Source organism: Myiozetetes cayanensis, unplaced genomic scaffold (assembly GCF_022539395.1).
Source record: "Myiozetetes cayanensis isolate MyiCay16 unplaced genomic scaffold, myiCay2020 scf3, whole genome shotgun sequence".
Taxonomy (NCBI): Eukaryota; Metazoa; Chordata; class Aves; order Passeriformes; family Tyrannidae; genus Myiozetetes; species Myiozetetes cayanensis.
The window spans coordinates 18280385-18306992 of NW_026087521.1; the positions used below are offsets into that span (position 1 = coordinate 18280385).

The 26608-nt window shown below is 39.0% G+C and overlaps 2 protein-coding genes across 5 annotated transcripts; one reads left to right on the plus strand and one right to left on the minus strand.

Moving 5' to 3' along the window:
- ALG12 (ALG12 alpha-1,6-mannosyltransferase) lies at positions 1-16212 on the minus strand. Of its 4 annotated transcripts, XM_050324226.1 has the most exons (11): positions 14513-14681; positions 12875-12977; positions 11370-11559; positions 11092-11224; positions 10389-10562; positions 8852-9046; positions 7309-7412; positions 6611-6834; positions 5705-5874; positions 5435-5510; positions 1-1332 (listed from the first exon to the last, which is right to left on the minus strand). In XM_050324226.1, the coding sequence occupies exons 3-11, from the start codon at positions 11532-11534 to the stop codon at positions 1101-1103; spliced, it is 1473 nt and encodes a 490-aa protein (XP_050180183.1). In that variant the 5' UTR covers positions 11535-11559; positions 12875-12977; positions 14513-14681; the 3' UTR covers positions 1-1100. The 4 variants fall into 4 exon arrangements, with proteins under 4 accessions (XP_050180183.1, XP_050180185.1, XP_050180184.1 ...); XM_050324228.1 differs by lacking the exons at positions 12875-12977; positions 14513-14681 and adding an exon at positions 16059-16212; XM_050324227.1 differs by lacking the exons at positions 12875-12977; positions 14513-14681 and adding an exon at positions 15045-15265.
- On the plus strand, positions 15195-26608 carry CRELD2 (cysteine rich with EGF like domains 2). Its single transcript, XM_050324229.1, is given in 13 exon segments — positions 15195-15404; positions 15406-15491; positions 15493-15628; positions 15630-15722; positions 16677-16759; positions 17597-17707; positions 18870-18961; positions 19966-20142; positions 21339-21437; positions 22957-23034; positions 23836-23931; positions 24789-24929; positions 26042-26608. Coding segments are annotated over 13 exon segments (1446 nt in total). The 5' UTR covers positions 15195-15209; the 3' UTR covers positions 26101-26608.

Consider the following 26608-nt stretch of genomic DNA (forward strand, 5'->3'; position numbering starts at 1 on the left):
ACCCCCACCAAACCACTTTATTCCGTAATTGTGTTTTACTCAAGTTTTCATTCAGCAGGGAACAGTTTTCTGCCCATGATAATTTCAGCAATTCTGTTATTTTACACTAATAGAGGTCTTGTCATATTACAACTGGCCTAACCAGAATTCTTTTCTTCCTTGTTCCATTTAGCAACCTAGGCAGACATCCTTAACAAAAATATCTAATAAAGAAGAGACTACAGAGCATGCAATCTTATTCTAGTTTACAGAATGAAGCACATGGCACATTAGAGTACTTCTTTCCAAAGGGATTTACTTAGTAAAAAAAGGAAAACAGCACCCATCTTAAAGTGTATTCAAGTGAATATTTTCATAGGTAAATTTTTGGACTGCAAATTAAGATAGTATCATTACAGCAGAAGAGGGGAAACCTTATTTTAAAAATCCATTTTCCTGTGAAATTAAAGTTACTGCTTTTTCACGATCTGTTGGAAGATAATCATCCTTAATACTCAAATCTGTTATGAGACAGTATTTGTCAAGAGGTCCAACTGCTTTTTAAGTGAATCTTTCACTTTAATTAGTTTGGTAGCCTACAGGGCATTATTAGGTATTATGATGAAGCTAACAATGAATATGGCTTTCCTATGTTGATAACATCATTAGGTTTCACACAGGCACTCTGACAGCTGAGGGAGTTACAATCCTGCAGATACATTAATACATCTTTGCACACAGAAACAGATCACAGATCAAATTATTGCCATAGCACAAACCTGTTCCATTATGTATTTTAAATAGGACAATTAGGACATACCTGTGCTGTGAAACAGACAGCTACCCAAACCAAGTAGACAGTTTTTACTTAATACCACTAAACTTGGAGGTAACTCTCTCAAACATATTTAACAATACAACTCAGTATACTGAGTATATACTAAGAATGCACTGTAATATTTATGTAAGAAACAAGACAGAGCTAAATACCAATTAGTACAAAGATTTTCGGTGCCTTTCCACAGAAGCTGAGTTGCAGTGCTGGAATGACTATTTGCTGCTGTCGTATACAGTTCAGTCATCAGCAAAATCACATCAAAAGACTTACTTAAAATTCACAGTCAAGATGATAGAGGAAGTTTTTCCAACAGTACTAATTTTGGTTTCAAGTTTAAAGTAAAAGGAGGTAGTGCAGTAAGGTTCAACCCAATTTTACTGATGCCAGGTATATTTGCCAGTGGCCTGTGGGTTGTCTTGTAATGTGATATTTGAAGAGGGTTTGTTTCCATCAGTATATGTGTGTAAGAAAACATCAACTGGTCTCCTGGTTTAACATCTTCCCTTTTGTCATACCTATAAAGAATAAAGAAGGTTTTATTTATGTTTCTCACTTTACCTATTAAACAACTCCATTATCACAGGGGCATGTAGCATTCAAAACACAAAAGGAACTGTAACATTCTTAGTTATATTTCTTGATTAAATAATTAGTACTAAAGGAGGAAATAGTATTTTTGAAGAGTTTAGGGACTCGGTCATTCCATGCAAATCTTTCTGCTGCAATTGTGATATAAATCAGGATACCTGGAAAATTTTTTACTAGTCCCCTATTTGAGTTCTGTGGAGAAAGGACATTAAACTCTTAAGACTGTAGGAAACTGGACTAATTTTTAAGGTTGACTTTACCAGAACTGCAGTTTGGATAAGTGCGGATTTTTTTGTTTGCAGAGTTTTTTAATAATTTTAAAAAAATACATTATGAGGTACTTTAGCAGAACCCTTTCCCTTCTGGTAGTCATACATTAAAATAGAAGCCTCAGAGAATACCAGCAAGAAGACCTCCTTGAACTCTGTAGGAAAGAAAGAACAGCCTGACAATTAAAGTATTAACTTGGCACTTGTTATTTCTGAGTTCAGCTTCCTGATCTACTACCTATTTGGGCAGGTCACTTTGAGTCAGCTTTTATAAACTTGTTTAAGTACCAAAATATATATAAATTATATACATTTAAAAAATAACTAGCATGCTCTAAAACTATTTAACAGGTACACTTACACTTATTTCATAAAAGGACTTATCTTCAATCTAGCTATTTAGGGAGTTTACAGGATGAGAAAAGTGACTTAGCCATTTGGCAGGGATGTGAAAGATCTACGCTTCAGTCACTCTCCATCTGATCTAAGCCCAAAACTGAAGATTATTATCTGTCAAAGCTGTATCAACCTCTCTAATCTTCTAGAACCTGAGATACATCTCCCTCACTGTCTCATGAGGACACTTCAAATTCACAATAGTTAGTTCTTCATTCACTGAAGGAGGGTTCAGGCACAATTTATAGCCCAAGGGTCAGGATACTCATACTGGATATAGCAGCCTGATCAAGTCTTCAATCCAACAACTTCAAAGGAGAAAAATGAGTAAACCCCAAAACACTCCACACACCACTGTTAAGCTCTGTAACCCAAGTGAAGAGCAGTGCCCCATTCTTCAGCCTTTCTGTTGCTCTGTTCTATTAACTGTTTTCTATCAGCATTTGTCATTCCTCTTCTTTGGTACCTGACTTCTCCCACACGTTTCACAACCATCTTACTCAGGGCTGTGGCTTTCCTTGCAGACGTGGGCACTGGCAGGGAAGCAGTGCAATCCCAACCCTACATACCCTTAAATGCACCTAGGATTAAATCCAGCCTGCATCTTTGCCAACATGAGTCTTTGCAGGTCTGGGCCTCTCATCTGTCTGAATTCTCTGAAAAAAAACCAAACTCAATTGATATTTTTATAATGCTCCCTGACATAGCAGTCACTAAGATATTCAAAGGAAGAACTTCATAGCAAACTAGAGGTTTTGTGTGGATTGTTAACTAAAATTTTGGCAATTCAGAAAAGACCTCAGGCTGTCAGAATCCAGGTGTCAATAAATACACCATGTAATGCAGAATTAGACTTTGCACAGGGAATAGGTGCTTTCTTCTTCTAAAACAATTGCATGCTGATTTTCACCTGCTATTTCCAAAAATATCACAATACTCCTTTAGGATGGTACACATGTCCAAATGGGCAGAAGGAATGGCATACTTTGTAGCAACTTTACCACCTACTAATTTTGCATTTTCTTCATCAGCAAATAAGGGCCTTTCATCTGGCTGCAAGGATTTCTGAATTTTATTATTTTTAAATACTTTAAGCTTACACAGCGTATTTATTCCTGGTTCAAAGAGACTACACTAATTGAAGGGAAGATTGTTAACACCTGTCCTGTGTAAGAAGCTGCATCAAGCTTCTTTCAATCAACCTTTGAAGAAAAATCATGGATCCCTTGCATTTTTCTTGAGGCAAACAGATCTAATCTGAGCATGTCAGTGAAAGCTGTTACCTTTAAGACACTTTTATTTATGGATTGCAGTTATCCTGATGAATCATCAGCCTTCCCAGCCACCCCATCCACAAATCTGTTTTTGCCTGATATACACTGTCTATGAAGATGGTAAATTAGTTTTCCCCATCTGAAGGCTGTCACTTCCTTGGATAAAATGGACAGTTGGTGCCACTAAACTTTGCAGTACTGTGCTGTTAGACACTGTGATAGTCCCGTGTATGATGCTCAGTTGTGGATTGTGCCTAATTTTTTTAATGTGAAACTTCATGATGAATCAGCCCTTCCTTGAGGTTTTGTTTTGCTGAGTAGAGATGAAAGTGAGAGACAAACTGCTCTGTAGTTGCAACACTATGAAACATCTATCAGTGACAGGGATATTATTCATTCACCTTCCAATCTCACTACACTATGCCTTACAAGCCCAAAACAATCCAAAACTCACCACCTCAAAAAGCTCATTCAAATGAAGCACTATTTATAGATTAGTGTTGTATTCAGAGTAGTGTGTATATTTAAGTTTAGTCAAAAAACAAAGATGGGAATATTTTAGCTATCATGCACATTCTATCCCTTGTACTCAGTTTAATGTCTCCTCCTGATTTGTGGCTTAAGTCTCTCTATATCGAACATACAAAAACCAAAGTTGAAATAAACAGTACATGGGTAACTGTGGAGGCTTTAAACTATCTGTACCATCATGAGAGAGCCTGAAAATAAAATAAAGCACAGCAAGATTGATGATTTTTGTAATTCTCCCAGCATACTTCTCCCTTCTTCTGCATTATTTGTAAAGTACTTTTATCTCTAAACATACCAATAGTTAAATTATGTTCATCTGATCCTGAATACTGTAACTGGGTAAAAAGAACTCCATGTTCAGAGTACTTCTTAAAACAAAATTTGCTTGTATTGCTTTTGTTTTGTGCAGTTTGAAGGGAGGCTCTGTGTCACTTTCTAGTGAGTCATTTTCATTAAGATGACATATTAAATTAGAAACCTGTACTTCACCAGAAGAGGTAGGCCTAAGAATCAGAAAGATGCCTACTTTTTTGGTTTGTATCCTGAATAGCAAATGATGCCCTCCCACAATGTCTCATACTATCCATTCCAATATTCTGATTTTTAAAACTGTCTATCACTGCTGGTCATAGTAACAAAGCACTCAACATCCTTCTCTCAGAGCTAATGAACGTGTCCGCAACAGCAGCTTCAATGCCATCTACGTGAAGGATGTTCCACACAGACTTTCAACATTAATATGTACATTAGCCTCACATCACCACACATTATTCAAAGACAAACAAAATGAGAAGATACCCCATAATTATATAAATTGTTCTGCATTAAATATATTGGCACTTTAGTAAGCTAATAATTTTTTGTACTGTTTCTGATGTCTGTGGAATCATAGAGTTAAGGTAGGAAAAGACCTCTGTGATCATCCAGTTCAACCATCAACTTAGCACCACCACAATGTTCACCATTAAACCTTGTCCCCAGGTGTCATATTCACTTGCAGGAATGGTGATTACACCACTTTCCTGGACAGCCTGTTCCAATGCTTGGTAACGCTTTCCATGAAGAAATTTTTCCTTGTATGTTATTTAAACCTCCCCTGGACAACTTGAGGCCATTTCCTCTTGTCATTTGAAAGATTCTAAGCTATTTAGGCAAATCAGAACCAAAAAGCAAAACAAAACAAACAAACAAACAAAAACAAACAAAAACCCCAAAAACAAAACAAAAAAAACCCAAAACAAACAAAAAAAAACAAACAAAAAAAAACCCAAAAAAACCCCCCCCACACAAAAAAAAAAAAACAAAACAACAAAAAAACCAAACCAAAACAAAAAAACCCACACACACAAAAAACCCAAAACAAACAAAACAAAACAAAACAAACCATTGTCATTCTCCATTTCTGAAATGGTAGCACTGCAGACACCAAAATTCTCTGAAGATTCACATTGTTCATGACCTGGCTTAATAAATACACTGTATCAGAAACTGTGTTTGCACACATATAATAAAGGAAAAAGCAGACTCCTTTCTTCAGCTCAAAATACTTCATAACATACCTCCAATCAGAATTGATTTCTAGAAATCGAGAAACTCCCGTTTGTGCTGCAGCCACATCAATATGAACAGAGACATCTACATAAATAAACAGAATACAGTTTCAAAATTCTTTTAAGAACACTCTGATTAGTAATAAATTAAAAAATTAGTAACAAGAAAGATGCACGTAGCTAGTGTGAAAAAGTAGTATCCAGTACATGAAAAGATATACTAGCAAAAAACCCTAAAATTAAAATTAGGTGAATATCCCTCAAGACACCTTTACATACCTGCTGTTGAAGGTACCAACTCATGCAACTTCTGAATTGCCACTCCTCCAGGATAATTGAAATGTGAAACATATAAAGATGTTCCTGAATAAGCAGCATTAACTAGAAGATGCATTATAACAAAGAAAGATCCAAGTTTGTAGAGCCAGGATCTCCGGTAGTTATTCACACTGTTGAGGAAGGAAAAAACAAGAATAAACTTGTTTTCTTTCATACTGGTCATTGACTACCATAACAGAGCTGTTATGGAAACTTCATTGCTAGATAATAAAGATTAATGCAAATTTTATTAATCATGTATGGCATGCATTGATTATCAATTTCTAAAAGATTTAACTTCTAGTGACATTTAAGTTAGAATATTCTCATTAATAAAGCTAAAACAAGCTCATCAATAAAGTTAAGTATTTCTGCATTTAAAACCTTTAGCTATGAATGTATTGTCTGTCAAAGAAGTTCAGACTTTAACTTCAATTTGTTTACTCAATATACCCAACTAAAACTATTTAACTCCATATTTGATGAGCCTCACCTGTATATTAAACTATCTCCTGAGGTAAGTTAACAGCACAGGAGTACACTGGAATGTGCCTTTTTTCTGGTGGATAAAGAAAACTGAATTGTAGCAACATAACAGTAAAATCAGGGCTCTATTCTCAGCTCTGTTCTAGACTTGCCAAATGGTCCTGTCAAAACATTTAAGTTTTCTATGTTTCCACTTCTCTCTATGGTTCGGTACATTGACACAGATCTCAACCTCCTTTCTACAGCATGTGAACATCTCAAGGTGATCCACAGTCCAGTATGGGGAAAAGTGCATAAAAACAGTAATTATAATTATTCTTTTCTTTTGCATTTTCAGAGGAAAAAAAACCCCAAACCAAACAAACAGAATTTTGAACTTACATTCGTGAGCACATTTTAGCAGCCACTACGTTGAAGACAGGGAAAGTATATATGATAAAACGCAGCTCTTTGTGTGGGAGAAATGAATACAAGAAAATAAAGCCCAGTGCTGGCAAAAGTAAAATCCGAGTTCTCTTTTCTGTTACACCTAAAGGCACAAATACAATGCTGCATCCCAAAGCACGAGGCAGGGCTGAATAGAAATACCACAGGAAGGGAGAGGTCTTCAAGGTGAAAAGGAGAGTCAAGGATGTTTTCACTGTTAACAAGTAAAGTAACTATTCTTTACAGTAGTACATGCAAATTTTGCAAATAAGCAGTATACTTTTTGTACGCACACTTTTCCAGGCTTTTCGTTTCCTGCCTCATCTTTAGAGAACTAAAAGCAGTCGCTTAACATAATTCACATCACCCAACAGAGGCACATCAAATGGCACTAGTGACAGGCAACATGAAAAACAAAGGGGAAGAAACCTGGGTTTACATAGGTAGAACACAAAGAGGCAAGGAGGAACAGTCAGAAGAGGAAAGTTACAATTTCCAGAAAGATTTAAGAGACAGACATTTTGTCACAGATTTCAAATAACGAAATACTAGAGGAATAGTAGAATTTAGCACCCTGAGTCTCAGGAATAAGTTACATCAAGTCTTTGCTTTGGCAGGTAGTATTATTTTTCTGCAGATGTTTCAAAGGATACTCCCCAATTGGAACTTTTGTTTAAAACTATGTTATACCAGAGCACTTTCCCCTCAGGCCACACAAGTTGCCTCCAAAATAGAGAATCCACAGCAACTGTTAGCCCTAAAAGAATTAAAGAAACACACATGAATTAAAAACTAGGAAAAAACCAAACTAACATATCCAAACAGCACATTTTCTGATGAGATCAATATAAACTGAAACATGGATTGTAAGCCTCACCCAAAACCACAGAGGAGTTTGAATATGTCTGTCAGAGGAAAGGCAGGGAAGGGAGGCACTTCTTAAACAGAAGTCTTAAAAAAGCATGTTAGATATTAATCCATTGGGATTCACCCTACTCCAACCCCAGGTGTGAATAGTAATGGTTTAACTGAAGTTTGTTTTAAAACAAATGCTTAGAGCATTAAATGTCATGAATGGTAAGAAGCCCAAGTTAACTTCCAACAGTACTAAATAATTTCTTATTGTAAATAAAAGCAATCTCTAGAAGTTGGCTACTATTTATTTGGTGGGAAGTAGGAGGAGGATAAGGGATGAAAGGCAAAAAGGGAGAGCAGCAAAACCATCAGCTCCATCTCTTCTACTCCACATCTCCACTCTGGTGTTTAAGGATTTTACTCAGATAGGAAATGGGAGCGTCAGTGACTAATTCCCATTGGATTTCCAAACTCTTATGTCATGAGGTGCCTCCAAATGCACATGGCATAGTCATTTAGTGTTTGTATTGTCCACACTGTGTAAAGGACAGCACACTGCCAGAGATCATCACTTATCTGACAACAACATTTTTAATTGAGAGGTTGGTAGAGAAGCTCAGAGTATGTGCATATGCATGGATCTTCCATGGATGGGTAGAGACAATGGGATTTTTCAACCTCTCTAGCATGGAGATCACTTAAGCTGTTAAAATTAATGTAATAGAGGAACACAGTTGAACTGTAGCTCTCCCCACAACCCTCTTGCTTGGTGTCTCTGTCACACGGTTGCATTTTATCCTGGGATTCAGCTTATCACCATGGCAATAGATACTACAACTTATAACATGCACAAGTAGCTACAGCCAGATACTAATTATACTGAAGTCAACTTGCACATCTAAGCCTCTTTAAGATCAGGATATTATTCTGTAAGCATCTAATGGCAGAGGTCACAGTATCTTTCTCTGCTCCATGCACACCTATTTCCTCACGTAGAAACTTTCAAAGAAAAAGTCTTGTCATATTACTAGCAAATGGAATCAAACTATTAAAAAACAGAAACACCACAAACCAAGCAAAAAAAAAACAACCAACCAAAACTCCCCAAAACAAACCACCAAACCACCAACCTAACACAAGAAACCAAAAAAAATGAAAAAAAAAAAAACCAAAACAAAAACAAACAAAAAAACCAACCACAAAACAACAACAAACAAAAAACCACACACAGAAAAAACACCAACCTTACAGGACATTTACCACAGAAACAACAGGAATCAGTCAAAACTCCAGACGTCTCTTGAATTTATTGTCATTTATTTTTTCCAAGTAAACACTTACCCAGCCAAAAAATTCCAGCAGGAACAGCATGGGAAAGCACCTTGAAAATGGAGATTCTTTTAGTTAATAAAGTCACCAGGAGCATGAGGCCTAAGAATATGCAGAGCTCTGATCTGAAGACTATAATTGCCAAAGCTGAGAACCAAATGAATGGCCTTTGCTTTTGCTGTATCCAAAATGTCAATGCCAGGAGCACTGCAAAAAAAAAACATAACACACATCACCCGACATGCAGAATTATTCTTTTTCTAAAGGACAACACTATTCTCCACACTATCTTCTTCTTCCTCTAACTTCCCACCAATCCTCTCTCAGTCTTCATACCACTTCCAGTCCAGAAATTTTTCCTCTGCTAGAGGAAGGTAATTTGGAATAATGCACAGCTTTATGATGCTGGTGCTTAATTAGGAAAAGTATAACCATGGAAGGAACACATGGGAACTTTTTCTAGACAGTGTATTTAATAGCTTTTGAGGGGGGAAAAAAGAAAAACAAACCTTAAGGGAGTACTAAAAGCCTTTCAAAGTATGATTCATAATTATTGCTTGATATCAGCTCAGCAGTCAGTTTATTCTCTTGGCTAAGTATATTCTATTTTCATGATAACAGCAACGGATTTCAAATAAGAAAATGAGACAACAGACTATTACTCAGGGAGAAAGAACCACAAATTCATTTCAGTGATTAGCTGGAGACACACCACATCTCTACACATGAAAGTGTCTCTACTTATTCACATTTTAAATCACTGCATAGTAAAGCAGTCATGATCTTAAGGAAAATGTGTGAAATACTGACAGCACAACACCATAAAACAATTTATATTTTTGCAATACCTGCAGAAATTATCTGAGATGTTTATTACTACACAGTGTTTATCTGACAATTCATCTGCTTTTGTTTCCTAGTTCTGATCCATACAGTTCTCTTGTCAACCGCATGGTTTTATTAGCTGAACAACTTGCACTGAAACATTTAGTGACTCAGCTAGTACATGTCACACGTGGTTAATCTTCCTTCTCATCATCTCTGGGGGAAAACTGTATGTGTAGAGAAGGGTTTTGACTTTGATTTTTTCTTCTTTTTACTTTTAGTGTAGAAACTGCTGCATTGGTAGATACCTCTAGAAGAGGAAAGCGGAGATGTTGCAGTAAGTTTGTTCCACAGTCTCATGAGAAAGTCATTCCCTGTGTACACTAAGTTCACAGGTTTTTTCGAACTGCAGGTGTACCTCCTGCCTTTTCAACAGCTCTATGCTTTATGCATTAGATATGTGTACTCAAACTTCTAGCTACTCAAAGCCATCTGACACAATCCACATACACTCAGATTCAATAAAACTCAATTCAACAGTCACTGTAAGCATGATTAAAATAAAGGAAGAAATCTCAACTAAAGTTTTCTAGTTTTGCTATCACACAATTTAATCAAGCACATGCATTATTTATTCTGACCATAATTTTTCTGTGCTTTAACTATGATGCCTTTGGAAGAAGTTTTATATGTTAAAAAATTATTATGCCCATGAAATACTTACCAAAAGGAAGCGCAAACACATTAGGGAGGGTTCGTGTACAGTAAAACATCAAATGAAACTGAGTAACAGTGATGAGACAGAAGATTGATGCTGTAGTTGCTCCAAACTGTTTTCTAACTTCTTTCTGCAGCTTCCATAACGTGTAAATCACACTGAGCCCCAAGCTTCCTCGGACTATTAGAAGAATAAAAATGGGACTTAAAGAGCAGTATCAGACAGATCAGTGATGAACAGCCATGTTATATAATTTAATGCAAAAAAGTTCTGAAGAATAATACTGAAGATACCACAATATAACCATCTTCAAAGAAACAAAAAAACAAACAAAACCTCATTAGTTTATCTATTCTAATCCATCTTTAATTGGTCTGGTGCTTCTGCACAAAGGCCAATGCTTCTATGACCAAGTTAAACAATACTTTTTGAAGCATACAAGAAGAATGCTTCAGAACACACAGGAGTGTATTCTGTGAAGACACTTGAGGCACTCACTTTTTCTACACTATCTGACATTTATTAACACAGACTTTTCCCCAAAGAGGAAGTGGAATGGCCATGCTGGCCCTAAGTACCTACAGTTGGCAAAGTCCCTCATTAAAAAAAAGAATGTCACATTTTAATGACTGATCCAAACACTGAATGTAACAACGATGTCACCCATTAGTGCAGCAGTAAAAATATCTCTGTTCTGAAGTTCTCTTACCTATCAGTTGGGAGTAAAACTTGGACATTTTTAGCACAGAAAGTACATATATAGCTGGGCTGGAAAGGGCAGCAATAAAAATTGGTCCAAGGAACGTTCTTGGGACAACTCCTGGAAATTCATGATGGTCATACTGCAAAAAGGAAAATCTATGTAAGATAAGCAAATCAGAAACAAAGGAAAATAAATTATGTTCATACTGCATTTATCCTACTCATAGTACAGGGAATTGCCATCTTTAACAGTGTCCAAACATGAAGACATACTTTTCAATTTACCTTATCCAAGTCCAGCTGGTGGTACACCACGTCATGGATAGCTTGTAGGTTAAAGCTTTCCTCCACTTTTGTGAAAGGACAGACAGTTAAATGGACAAAAGCCACAACAATAAGCAGCAGCAGCAGTGGGAATGACCGCCCACTTGAGCTCCTCTTCTGAGCCATCTTGAGCTTGAAATTCACAAATATTCTATTATTATTGAAAAGAAAATAAAAAGAAAACACATTATTAACATGGCATGAAGTGTAGAACCGAAGAGATTGATAATGCAGGGAAAATGTACTCCAGTAGTGAAAAGGTTTAAACGAAGCATCACCTCAATTATGTCTGCACACTGTGGGAGAGACAACTTTGTTATTTATTCTCACTTTAATCACACACTGAATTTACACATGATTTTAAGAACATGCTCTCTCGTTTGTCCAGGACTCCAAAATCAGTGGGAGAGGAACCACAAGGATGAGGAATTTCTCCGAACAGAGTACTTTGATCTTCTGAGTTTGCCAGCAGCAAGGTCTGGACTCAGTAAGCGAAGGACGAATCCCCTCTGGCACCTACACCATGTGTCACTGTGGCATCAGACAGTCTGATTCTTCATACACCCCATCCTTCACATTTCTATCCAGAAATGAAGGCCCCCTCTCCCTAGTGCTTTATTTCACAACACTGCTGAGCCATTCTTATGGTAGCAGTTCTGTTGTATTTTATCATTATGATAAAACCATGTGTCCAGGTTGATGCCAGAACAGATCTATTTCCTGTTCTTTTAATTTAAGCTTCCCATTTTAAGTTTATAATTTAATAATTTTGGTTTTAGTTACTCTTGCTGTGTTCTCACAGAAACAAAACTTCAAAAATAGCACTTTTAAGGTGCAATTGGGGTTTTGGTTAGAAATGTTTTCTCCTATCTTTTGGTCTAAATGTGTCCATCAGACAGATGTAAGATAGTTGGCAACTGCTCACTAGAGCTACCTTTTTTCCTTAACTGATGTTTGTGCTGCTCATTAGTAAAATTAAATACAAGTGTGTTCACGTTCCTTATATTCACAATTAACACCAATAAAGCCTAAAATTTGTGATCTCTCTGTAAATTGCATGTATCTGCATATTATTTTATAAATCTCACTGACTGCATCTCTTTTTCTCAGCCTCTGCTACAGACTGTTACTGAAGCTCTAAGCCTGGGCTCAGAGAGTTCTGTATTAAGTCTTTATGATTTTTGCCTTGTTTTGCATTGTTAAGAGCCTAGACAAAACAAAACCCCAGAAAGTGGGAATAAGTCTTTTAAACCTGTGCCTAATATTACTTCCATAAAAAAATTGTTAAATATGGATAACGCAACAACAGAATCCTTTTTCCACAGCAGTAGTAAAGGAGGTAAAGGACTGACGTCAGGAATTCAGCCTCTGCACAACGCAATTAATCTTGCACAAACTCTAGAAGGCACTCTTGGTCAACTCTTCCAATAAATGCAGAGGCATCTTATGTTTCTGGCCAAACTTACCAAGGAGAAAAATGGACACTGGAGGGTCAATCCACCACAGCACAAAGCAACATGGGCATTTGAGTAGCTTATGTGTCAGGTAGAGCAGCATACAGACATTCACCTGCAGGGTAGGTATTCCTCACTCCCAATTCACAGCTTCTTAACATTTCAGATAGTTTAGGACCCAAAAAATCTTTGTAAAACAACGCAAGTGCCAAAAAGCTCTATTTTTTTCCTTCTTAACCTACATCAGTTTCATAAGAGCTTTTACCTTCATCTATAAACACTATGTTCATTATCCTCTGAGCACTCTACAATATAGCCTGCTCCTGATATCTTTAGCTGATAACCACCTGAATAATCAGCCCCCAGCTTCCTAAATCAGAATGAAAGTGAAGCTACACATCCCACATGCAGTTAATCACAAAGCTTTTTTTTATCTTGTTGACTCCAATCTTTTTGTATGCCTGAAGAAAGTAAGCATGCCAGTACACTCGTACATCTTGAAGATAATTACATGCATTACAAATACTGAGATTCCCTGAAGGAAAACATGCTAGATGATAAAAAAATCAAAGCGTGAAGACAACATCCAGGTTTCTGAGATAAAGCCTAATAAATTCAGTTGTCTTTTCAAGACTCAAGATAACTTGCTCTGCTGAAAATTGATGCTGACAAGCCTCAAAATTCAAGCAGAATTTATCAAGACAGGTAGATATTGAATTTGATGATCAAAATAAATCTCTGATATAAAGGCAAAATACTTGCAATTAGTTTTTATTTTTTTAATGTCAAAACCACAGAAACAGATGTCACTTAATAAGTAATTTAATAATGAATTGTAGAGGAATAATCGTAAGCAAATACATATAGATTTCTCCATTGTTAACAGTCTGACAACTTCAGAGGAACCATCCTCAAGCCTCTAAAATGCACCCACACTGACTTCCCCCAGATGCCTACATCATGAATGAATCACAGAAGAGCAGCAATTCTTCAACACAAAGAATTCATCTCTTCTTGCGAATAAACTGGGTGAAAAAAAATTGGCTTTTTTGCTTGAAAAAACCAACAACCAACGCTGAAGTACTTTCATCAACATCGGTCCATTGTTGTTCTATACTTTTTCAGTGGAAGTGCCATTAGTTCAAATGGACTTCTTACTCTTCCCATGAAAAACCTACCATATTCAGCTCATTTATGTTTTTCAGACATTCTTCACTATGAATAGGACAATTCTGGCAGCCAAACTGCGTGTTAAATCTGTCTACAGAGACATCTAAGCAGAACCACAAAGCGCATCCCACCATAAGGTTCTCCCTCTTTGGCTTGATCTAGCTTTGGCAAAGCCTATGTTGTACCATCTTAAATTTTCATTTTTTTCTTTCCTATGCTTTAATAACTCTTACAACTTTGCTCTGAAGTTAACTTCTCAATAGGTCAGATTTAAACCATGTAATTGCCGAGATTGCTTTTTCATCTTTTCTAAAAAAAAATATACAGTTACCATTGTTTTACATACTTACTCATCAGGGGATTGTCTAAAAGAACAAAATAATTAAGACAAAAAGAGAAGAGAAAGTTAAGGCAAGAAACGAAGTGTGGGACGGCACCAGACACGAAGGTGCGATGAAGCTGCGGAAAAATGTCACTCACTGTTCGGACCAGGGAAGAAACGCACAGAACGCTCCGGACCGAAAAATACCCAAACCCAACCCAAGGGCCCTCCCCGCGCCCCCATGGCCACTGGGGCACCCCGGCCCCGGCAGGGACACGCCACACACGGCCCGGGAGGCGGGGGTGTCGCGGGGGGCGACACCAACCACCACCCGCTAACCCTGCGGCACCGGCGCAGCCCCCGAGGCCGGCCCGGCTCCCCGCGGCAGGGGCGGGCACCGCGCACCCCCCTCAGGAGGCGGCTGCCCGCTCTGCCCGGCCCCGCTCCCTCCCTCCCTCCCGCCGCAGCTCCCGCGCCCGGGAGGCGGAGAGCTGGGGTGGCAGCCTCGCAGCGCCCGGCGGGGCTCGCGGGAACGCCCTCATGCCGGCTGCAGCCGGGCTGTGACGGTGACACCCTGCGCCCGTTTGGCCGCTCGGTGGTTCCCTCCCTCCCTCCCTCCCTCCCTCTCTCCTTCCCCCCCCGCATTCCCGGGCAGCGCCCACAGCCCGGACCGGCCCGGCCCGCACTCACCACGCGCGCGCCCGCGTGGCCGCCCCGCGCAGAGCGCCAGCAGCGCGCGAGTGGCGGGGCCCGCCCCGCGGGCACGTGACCCGCTCCCCAGCCGGCCATGTTAGGTGAGGGCAGGGCGCGCCCCCGGCAACGGGAGGTCTCGGAGGCGGCAGCTGCCGAACACAAATGGCGGCGGGCCCGAGGCCCCCGCAGAGCCCGCGCCTGCCCGTTCTCACGATGGCCGCGGGGCCGCGCCAGGCTCGGTGGCCGCCGCTCCCTCACACGGCTCGGCCGCGCCCCCCGCTCGGCTCGCCCGGCACGCGGGGCGCTCCCATTGGCCCGGAGCGTGGCGGGCGCTGATTGGACCACGTTCCTCGGCTCCCGCCGCCTCCACCAACGAGCGCCCGCGGCCGTGGCGCGCGTGCGGCTGACGCGGAAATCTGAATGGGGCTCGCGCGGCGGCGCTGAGGGGGCTCGGTGGGGCTGCCCCGCTGCGCGTGCCGGGCTAGCGCGCCCTCGCCATGGGGCCCGGCCCCGCCGCCCGCACGGGGCCCGCTCGCCCGGCCCGCACCGCCTCGGCCGCGCTGCTCTGCGCCGCCCTCCTCCTGCCTGCTGCTGCCGCCCGCCGCCCGCGGCGCCGGGGAGCGGCGGCGCCTGGCGTGCTCCACCTGCCGGGGCATCGTGGATAGGTTCAACCAGGTGGGCGGCGGGGCCGAGCAGGGGGTGGGCGGGCGGCCTTGCCGTGGGACAGGGGGGCTTGCGGAGGCCCCACGCCGAATGGCAGCCCCGGTCCCCGGCAGGGCCGGCTGCGCCCAGAGTCGCGCTCCGGGAGCACCTCCGCCAGGGCCGCGTCCTCGGCAGTGCCTGGGCGAGTGACGGGACCGCGGCGGGTCCCGCTCCGGCCGCTGTCGCGGTGCTGAAGCGGGTGGCAGAGCTCCTCCAGCTCTGCAGCCCAAAGTGTTTTGGTGCTGGCCGTGCTCGGGTGGAGTGTGCCCGGCTTTGCGGGGAATGCTGGTGGAAAACACCATTACCGACCTGTTGCCACCTGCAGCAGCCGTGCCTGTGACACGGGACGTTCGGCATCGGCAGCGAAGGGCCGCTGCGCCTGGTGACAGGTGCTTGATGCTCTCGGTACGCGCCTCTCGGGTGCTGCGGCCTCGGGGGGTCACTTCAGCTGCGGAGGTTTCTGCGAGGTGTGGTTTGGTGGCACTGGCTATGGACTGGGGACAGTTGTGTGATCGCCCTTTTGTACCGCTTGGCGTTGGAGTTACAACACGGTGCAGACTGGGCTGTGTTATCAAAGCTGGATGAAGCAGAGGTTCTGTTCCGCTGATTATAATAAAGTTTCTGGGAACTTAAAGGAGAAGGGTATAAAGTTTTTTACATGTATGGCCGTTTTTGTAAATCAAAACTGTATCAAGGCCTTGTTTATGCAATAGGAACATTAAATCATGTTATGTTGTAACATACACTTTCTCACTTCTTATCTTGTCACTAGCTGTTTCTTTTACTTAGCAATTTGATCAGTAGCTTCAGAGCTTTGCTGAAGTTCCTGCATGTTGCTTTTCACAATTTTTATATAAGCATCTATTATTGCCCTTATTTTTTGTTAGAAACAAACCTTACATTGGTTTTGGTACTTTTTATTTGTAGGGCTTAGCAGATACAGCTAAAAAGAACTTTGGTGGTGGAAACACTGCTTGGGAAGAGAAGACGCTGTCAAAGTATGAGTCCAGGTAAGTTGTCTCAGTACTTCTCATTCAGCTACATTTTGTGTCCGCTATATGTAATTCCACTGTACAAGTGTTTGTCTGGAACTTAAATATTGAACTGAAGTTTTGCTTGACCAAACCTTAAATTCTTAATTACTAAACTGTTACATTACATTTTAAGGTAAAGATTACAGTAAAGACTGAAATCCCTTATTAATGCCTTTATTTCTATGTACCCATTAAAATCCTAAAAAAGTGATCCTAAATAATGGTCACTAGTTTATTGATAATCATAAAAGGTGCAGAGTACTACAATACTTGTTTTAGAATTAAAGCACTATCTCCCCCTTAGAGTTGTCACTATTTCAGTGCCAAACAGAAAACAGCTTACTGTCTTCTGTTATATATATGTATAATTATATATAACATGTTTGATTACAGAGCAAAGTAATCTGATGTCTTTCTCCTAAATTTCAAATTCATTTCTTATCTTAGTTGGAGCATTGAGATGTTACTATGAGCTTCATGGGCTTCTATCAAATATTAACAATACGTGAAATTTATTGTTGAATATAAGAGAAGAGAACTGCACTCCAGTTTTCTGGGAAGCTAAAAATCTATCAAACCTACAATCTGCAGGCATAATAAATGCAAGTAAGCCACAAGGGTCTAGTGGTCATTCTTCTATTTTCTTTTTTGATTGAAGTAACATTCTTTATTCTGATATTTGCTGTGTTTTGGAACTAAATCAGAACACATCATAAACAGATGAAATATTCTAGGCTGAAATCTGGCTCTGTCATGTCTTGAATTGTGTTGAATGTTCAAATTAAATTTACGGTTTTCCTTCTCTGCTTATAGCGAAATTCGTCTTGTAGAAATCACAGAGAACCTGTGTGACAGTAGTAACTTCGAATGCAACAACATGGTAGAAGAGCATGAAGAACATATAGAGAAATGGTGGTTCAAATTGTACGTATAATTTTTTGGTAGAGATCTCTGTGTGAATAAGCTATCTAAGAGGATGAACTACTAACATTTAATCTTGTGCCTGAATAATAGCAGTATGGGTAATTCTTCATTATCCGTGAAGAGTTGGCGTTGGGTACAGCTGGGTTCAGGTGACTTTTAGTATCATGTGCTGCTGCGCTATGTTCTTTTCGATTTTCAGTTCCAACAGTGTTGCACCAAAGCATCCAGTCTCACTTCTCATACACTGTGTATACTCATTTGCCATTGGGGTGTTGAGGCAAACTGACACTGGAAAACTCTGAGGTTTAGTCCCGTATTTGTTTCCCTTTGTCATAAAACTGCAAAGGACTCTTTGGTTCCTGTGTACATTCAGTAAATTTACTTTTCAGGGTCCGAGAGTTGATATGGTCAGATGTAATAGCTTAGAAAGATAAGCTATACATGCCTTGAGAGTTGCTGAATACTCTTATATCTATGTCATTTCTTAAAAAGTTTTTGGGACTTCAGCATCAACAATACTGAGGTCTGTGAACTGTCATTCAGAGCTGTAGTCGTCCTCATAATTGCTTGCCAAATTATATTAAGTGATTTCATTGTTTATTGGGGGAGTATGCTAGTTCTCAAGTAGCACATAACTAACTTCTTAATATTAAAAAAGAATCCTTCTAAAATAATATTCCATTAATGCTCAAAAAGAGGAGAAACTTTAACCCTATCGTCAAGTTGCCAATGAGCAAATGTTAATGTCTGTCCTGGGTTATCTTCTGTATAGCTGAGATAAAGACACAACATTTATCTTTAAGAGGAAGACAAAAATAAGACACTCTAAACTGTATATAAACCTTCCCTAAAAGTAAGGTGTTAAAAAGTTGTGTATGTATGAAGATGAATTGATTTTATTTGTTTCTCCTATTTCACATTTTTCTTAAATATAAACTATAAAATTTGAGTAGAGTTTGTTAATAGTATTGTAGCTTAACAGGTAAACGTTCAAGTTGAAGGACTTCTTCTAGAAACTGGTTCCTGAAATAGGATCATCTTCAGAAGAAGTAGGTTTCTAATCTGTCTTATGGAATAGATTTCTCTCCTTTGTTGTACTGGGTGAGTTGTGCGAGTTGGCTTTGTTCTTTTTTGCTTATACATTAATGTCTTTCGTATACAGAAAGAAGAAGTATCCTGATTTGTTTAAGTGGTTTTGCATTGAAACAATAGAAGTTTGCTGCCCTGCTGGAACTTATGGACCTGATTGCCTTGGTAATTTTTCTTCTGAAAAATTCAGTAACAGATATGTTCTTTTTACCTGTTTGCTTTAGTCTTTCTTGACATGGATAAATACACAAAGTATGATATTTTTCATGAGGAACTGGCTGCTGTATAGCGTGTACCTGCCTGCTGCCTGATAATTGTGAATATCCTGCATAATAAAAGTCTTCTGGGGATGAAGTAATGTACAAAGCTATCAAGGGCACCAAAATGTGCAGAATACATCTGATCCAATGCTCACATCCACACGTGACCCATCCTTAAAGGCGTTCTGTGGCATCAAGTCTGGTTTTAGGTGGCCTTACAGAAGCTTCATAGACAGGAATTCTTGTTCAGTTTCAAGAGTAAAACAACCAAAACACTGCTGGGGAATTAAATTAAGAAATTTGCATCTGAGAATCAGTTAAAAAGGAAGTGAGAGAAATTGGGTAAAAGTAGGTGGTAGATGAAAGTGAGGTCTTTGCAAAAGTGATAAAAGAGATATTTTGGCCTTTGAAGCTTGTCTAATGAATAAATCTCTAAACCTTGCACATTGGTCAACTTTGACCTCTTAGGTATTGTTAAAAATTAAGTGCCCATTCCCTGTATTGATCTAAATGATTTCTGGTAGGTATTTACAACTGGGATATCAGGCTTCTCAGAGATCCAGAAAAAGGAAAGATTCCAGCTTTATCTAGGAAGCTAGGAAAACAAAAGTTCTAAGCCGTGATCTTTACCCAAAATTAAATTGATAAATGAACTTTTCAGGAGATTGTTTTGAGTTTCTCTTATACTTGAGTATATTACTGAACATTCCCTTGTTGCAAACCTTTTGGTTATTCTCAAGGGTAGAAAAGACTTTTGAAATTATATCCTGATTTAATGTGACTCTTTTTTATTAATTTTCATTTTATTTTACTCTGTAAGAAGAGAGAGGGACTTCAGGTGCTTGTGTCTGAGAATAGGATGTTATTTCCTTTAACATCTCACTTTAAAATATTTTTGATCCTTTTTAGCTTGTCGTGGTGGGTCAGAAAGACCTTGCCATGGAAATGGCCACTGTGATGGTGATGGTACCCGAGGTGGAGACGGCTCGTGTAGCTGTAACAAGGAGTACACAGGAGAATTTTGTTTGGACTGTTCCAGTGGTTACTTCAGTACCTTGAGAAATGAGACACATTCTGTTTGTACAGGTAATGGAGTCTTAACACACACTTATATCTTTGTGTTACTTCTTCAGTTTTTGTAAAGAAAACTAGAAGCAGTTTAAACTAACAAATGTAGAAACAAAATATAGTTTGGTCACTCAGCTTTAAGCATAAATGACATGTCGATCACTTTGGTGTAATTCTAAGGTTTTGCTAAGTTACACTTCCAGACTGCCCTTGAGTTTAGTTTTTTTTTCTGCTTTAATTTAAGAAGCAGAACTCATATGTGTCTTTCTCCCTCTGCTTCATACTGTTAAAGTCTTTAGCTGAAATTATTGCATACTGGACTACTTTGAAAGCTAGGTTTTCTTCATGTCTCAAATAAGCTTAACTAGAATAAATGGGCATGGAAACAGCTGATCTGTAGTGTGGACTACTTAGGTTCCAGTTAGGTATGTCTAAGATTAATTTGAAACAAAGTCAGGTCACAGGAGTAAACTTTTGCAATTGGTCAGATTTTGAACTGTTTTTACACCCTTATGAGATTCTGCAACAACCTACTGATCCTGGGGTCTAATAAATTGTTTCTCAACAGTCTATATTGTTTTTTCTTTTATCTGGCTGTGTAGTAATTCTACTGTATGATTTCTTTTATATTATTATATATAACATGCATATGTTATATATGATGTGTTATATATGCATGTAATATATATGTATAATATGCATATGGAGCTGGATTTCTAGTTTATTTCCTTCTGAATCTCTTCAGAGTGATATCATTTCCACATTGCTCTCACAGCTGCTTGCAAATGAAGTAGTGTGAGGATTCATTAGGTAGAACTGCAGTCTGATATTTGAACTATTATGTCCCATCCCTGAGAGGCTGAGCAAAGTTTACTTACTTGATCTCCTCTTCCCAAATATTTTGGAAGTTGGACCTGCCACTTCTAGTCAATAGAATGGTGCTCTTCTCAGTGTGCAGATGACTGTAATTGCCAGGTTTGGCTTCCAGGAGCTTTGGATGGTATTTGAGGTTTTTGGGGTTGTTTTGGTAGGATAGAGCTGCATGTTTGTAAATTAAATCTTGACTTTATGGAGATGTGAATGGGAGTTTCAAGCTCTTAAAATATAATAGCTTCCAGTGAATCCTAAAGAAATTTTTGTTTGAGAGTTTGTGTGCCCAAATTTGTCTTGTAATCTCTCAACAAAGCTCAAGTTGTAATTTTCTCTACTCTCAGCCTGCCACGCTGCCTGTAAAACTTGTACTGGTTCAAGTAACAAGGACTGCCAAGACTGTAAAGAAGGCTGGATTAAAGACGAAGGTGGAGCTTGTGTGGGTGAGTAATGCTCGGCAGACTTCAAACAGGTTTTGTGGTAACTGGCTGGTGACATTAGATGATATCACGTTGAGTTTTATTGTATTTTATGGACGCACTCAGTTTAGATTTCTACAATTTTTGTAGTCTCTCTCTTCCTAACTTGTTCCGTGTTGCAGGAAAGCAGTATTTTCTCACCATTGATTGCCTGGTGATTTTGTTTGTCTTTATGATACTACTGTAGATCTTTTTAGTTTGGTGAAATACCCTTTCATTTCAGGCATGGGTTTTCCTGGTGTTTATTTAAATGCTAAACAGTGCCCTGCTCTTGATTTAAACTATTTTGTCAACAACTGGAAGATTCCTGTGAACTTACCTACATACTTTGTAGTAATTGCACAACTACCTTCACATAGCTTTGTCTGTCATAAATGCTCGACCCCAGTGGAGCTCAAACATTTCACTGAAAGCTATGTCTGCTAACTTTTCATATTATCAGAGAGAAATACCAGGAGACATCAAGCTCAGTCCTTCCATTAATCTCTTACCTATTTCTACCTTAGCATTTAACTTGGTTTGTAAGGAGATAAGTATGAAACATTTCAGGAAAAAAAGCAAATACTAAAAATGCTCCCAATGCAGGAGTGCGCTAGGGGAGAGTAACACATTCTGTTTAACTGGTTGAATTTGATCCATTAAAGATCCTTAGCATAATGCCTGGAAACAGTATTTCAGAAACTGTAAGAACACTGCTTCCTCTTCAGAGTGTTGGTGAGAACTGGGCTTGGAATTACAGCTCCTGCAGTGCCTGCTTAGGCAACTATTGAAATACTCCAAGAGCATTTTTAAGATGCTTTAGTATTGTCTTCTGTACAGCTGTTTTATTCCAAATAATCATCGCCACTAATCAAGTATAACTCAATTGAGTAATCAGTAGGAATGATAGGATCAGTAGCAGCAACAGGATGAGAGTGACAGCAAGGGGACTGAAATAGCCTTTCTTTGTCTGAATTTTTTTAATTAAATATTGCTGTGCCCTTTCTTCGAAATCACAAGACTAGCATGTTTTAATTTTCCAGATAGAAGGTTTCACTTGGCCAGTCCTAACCATAACCTGGTTTGCTCCAATTTGCTTTATATAGTAAACTAAGAGGTGTATATGTGTGCATTTGTATAAGTTTTCTAATGCTTAAAATAGCATGGTAATGTAGGAGTAGAGGAGAGTATTCCAGAACAGTAGTGTGTCTGCTTGTTTGTTGTGATATTTGCATAAAAAGCATAAAACATGACTTGAAAATGACTGACTTGAAAATTACAAGGACTGCAGGTGTTATGGGAGTTCATTCAACTTGAGCTCTTGAATTTCTAATACATCAGTGTCATCAAAAAACATCTTCTAAGGATCAGTTTTGATTTTTTTTTTTTTAAATTCAGTTTTATGTTGAACAAAACAGTATATGTTACCATGCAGCTTCTATGTCTAACATGTTGCACATCTGATCTCAAAGTCTTAGGTAACTTGTCACTTTTTATCTTTCAGATTTAGATGAGTGTGCTTCTTCTCCTTGCAAAGATCACCAGTATTGTTTGAACACAGATGGATCTTTCTTGTGCAAAGGTTTCTTTGTAATCTGCTGTTGTATTTTACTGTCTAGAATCCTAATCTAATGGTAGAGGTAATTCTAAAAAAGGGCATGATGCCAGGCTTTTTGGTACAGTGTGGTCTGGTTGTGAGTGGGCATGGGGAGGATGAGGCTTTTGACCTATTGTATGAGGAAAGCAAGAGATTTCCGTTTATTCCTACTCTGGTCTTGTGGGACCCCCAGCATGAGTACTGCATCCAGTTCTGGGGCCCCCAACATAAGGAAGACATGGACCTACTTGAGTGGGTCCAGAGGATGACCATGAAGACTTTGATCAAGGGGCTGGAGCACCTCTCCTATGAAGACAGACTGAGAGAGCTGGGATTGTTCAGCCTGAAGAAGAGAAGGCTCTAGGGAGACCTCATAGCAGCCTTTCAGTACTTAAAGAGGCCTACAATAAAGATGGAGAGGGACTTTTTACAAAGGCATGTAGTGGACAGAAGAAGGGGGAATGGCTTCAAACTGAAGGAGAGCAGGTTTATATTAGATACTAGGAAGAACTTCTTTCCTGTGAGGGTAGTGGGGAACTGAACCAGAGAAGCTGTGAATGCTCCATCCCTGGAAGTGTTCAAGGACAGGTTGGATGGAGCTCTGAGTAACCTGGTCTAGTGAAAGGTGTCCCTTCCCATGGCAGGGGTATTAGAACTAGATGATCTTTAAGGTCAACTCCCAGCCCAGACCATTTAAGGATTCCTTATGTGGGTAAGCTGCCTGGCTTTAAGAGGGGTATTTTAAACCTCAGATATATAATTTTTTTTATTCATAAAATACTTTAGGATGTGATGCCAGCTGTGTAGGTTGCACGGGAGAAGGTTCTGACAAATGTAAGACCTGTGCATCTGGATATGTGAAGGAAGATGAAAAGTGTACAGGTTGGTGGATTTAGCAGTACATGGTAGACCACTGGTTAACTCACTCTTGGGTAGCCATGCTGAGGGGCAGATAAGTGTGTTCATGTTTGTGTGCTTCTATTTCCAAGCCTGTCAGAATCAACCCATTTGTTCTGGTACTGGATGCGAAGATATTTGTAATAACTTCATGTATATTACTGAGATAATATGCTTTACAAGGTTTAAAATTAACCATCCGTACAAAGGAACAAAAAGTATTATATAGCATGTTTGGGAAACAGCCACATAAGTCTCTTTTCAGTCATCTGCCACTTCATCAGGTGTGCGTGTCTATTCATTTTGTAACAGAAAGGCTGGAATGCAGTGTGGATTCTGCTGCCTTTCTGTTAATCCATTAATGTCCAAGTTCAAATGATATTCATTCATAGTGAATTATAACGTGATAATAGACTTTCTGGGGGGGGAAGAGCAGAACATACACATAATCTTAAGAAGCTATTAACTGTGATGTAGTATTTACAGGCTCTGTTCCCTTTAGCTATACTTTGATGGCATAAATAGAAAATGACTGTGGGGGAAATGTTCAGTAGATTAAGAGGAATTGCTTAATTGTGACAAATGTAATTGCTTAGTACATTTCCCCACACAGGGACCTGCAAAACATAAAAAAACCCCAGTACTATCTGAATAACTTTGAAACACAGTGTAAAGCATGAAGAATCGGCTTATTTTAACAGAAGTTAAATCTGTTGCAGCAGCATTCTGCTCCTAAGTTTTTTTTTGGTATTTGAATAGAATTTTGTTTATATGACTGAGAATGAGTAAGTTTTATAACAAAATAACAGCAGTGGACCCTTCTTTCCCTATTCTATCTCTAGATATAGATGAATGTAACCTTCCTGAAAAGGTCTGCATAAAAGAGAATCAAGACTGTGTTAATACATCAGGTAGTTACAAGTGTGTATGTTCAGAAGGGTTTGAAGATAAGGATGGCACATGTGTTCAAACTGTAAAACCAGGCAAGTAGCTTTTCAGTGACAATTTTTTAAAAAATACACTACATTGACAGCGTGGAGTTCTATTTTAGTCTAAGGGTCTAGTTGCTTGTAACCTCCTCTGTATAATTTCTCATCATCCTACAGCTGTGGTCTCTCTGTAGTATGGAACTCTTTAGCTTGACATAAACTATACCTTCAGTCAAGAAATTCAAGTGTAATTTTTTTCTAGAATCTGTTGACATATTATGGACACCATTACATTCATAAATGTTTCATTACTCCATCTAGGATTCTTTTACAATGCGAAAGTGAAAACTGGAATTGTTTTGCAATAACAGTTGTAGAAGAGTAGATGAGAGACACTGAATTTCATACCTTTATTTTCTTTGTGTTTCTTGGCTTGTTTGGTTATTTTGTCCCCTCATTCCATCCCCAAGACTACTTATTGCTTTTGTGCTAATAAGTTGTAAAGATCTGTGTTGTATTGCTACTCAAGGCCACTCAGTTCATACCTTATAGTCTCAGTACTGTTATTAGTCCTTTAAAATCAGTTATGTGCTTGTCCAGTGCAGATACTCAGAATATCAGTTATTGTGTTTTTAATGTGGCCTGACATTTTATGAGACTAAAAGTAAAATGAAAAGTTGACAAATGGGCTTAGTTTTTTTTTCTTAGATAATACTTTTCCCAGTATAATAAAAACACTCTCCTTTTTTAAAGGCTGTTTTAACATCTGAATGGAGCAGTTGTACTATAGAAAACAATTCTAAGTAAGACTTACCTTATTTTTTCAAATACCAGAACTTCTCCTGATGGGTCATGTGGAAAAGAGAAAATTCACTGTGAATAGCTGAAAACAAAAGATTAGAGTAGAGATATATGTGCTGATTTTTTTTCTCTTTCCTCTAACAGTACAATACTAGTATATTTGAAATATTTTGTTTGCATCTGAAAAAAAAAGTATGCTTATATTAGGAGGATGGTGCAAGTAGCTCTTCTGTATGGTTTATAATTCCTTCTCTGGTCTTGATAAAACATGTTTTGGGTTTCTCTTAAAAAGATTTGAACGTCAAAAATCATATGGTATAATTAATAGTAGATTGTTATTCTAACTGTGATATTTATTTTCACAGGAGAGGAAGTAGAGAGTGAAAAAACTGAGCCTTCACATACTGGACATGATGACTTATGATCTTTGTTCAGAACCAAAAGACATTCCTATCTAAAGTTTTAAATTATTGGACTAAGCCTCTGCTAAGCTGACATACTGTGGAAATGATATTAAATATGCAGGTTGCCATTAAGATTTTTTTTTTAAATGGTGATAACCTGCTCTTTAAGCTGCATTTCTTTATTCTTAAATCTCCCTTTTTATATAATTCTTCAAGAACAACATTTAGATGGGTTAGTATAAAATTTGAATGAACACAACATTGTACCCAGCAAATGTAAACAATTTACAGGCTTCTTGTTCTAGTGCCTACTGAAAACTGTTATCTTTTGGAAGAATTGAGTTGCACTTCGTAATTCAAGGAAAATTTAGACTTAAGTTTGATGTTTCTAATCATGAGAAATATTTCTGTAACTGAAATACAGCTTTTGGAAACTATCAAAGGGAATCTCTTTGGGGGGGAAGCACTGTTCCCTTAAACAAATAGAATGCCTAATATTGCATTCAATAAAAGTTTATTTTGTTGGAA

Coding starts and splice junctions, on each gene's coding strand:
- ALG12 (XM_050324228.1), bottom strand. CDS start 11,534: ATGGCTCAGAAGAGGAGCTCAAGTGGGCGGTCATTCCCACTGCTGCTG. Junction 10,563..11,091: donor GTTTTACTCCCAACTGATAG/GTAAGAGAACTT, acceptor TTCTTCTAATAG/TCCGAGGAAGCTTGGGGCTC. Junction 6,835..7,308: donor ACAAAAGTTCCAATTGGGGA/GTATCCTTTGAA, acceptor TTCACCTTGAAG/ACCTCTCCCTTCCTGTGGTA.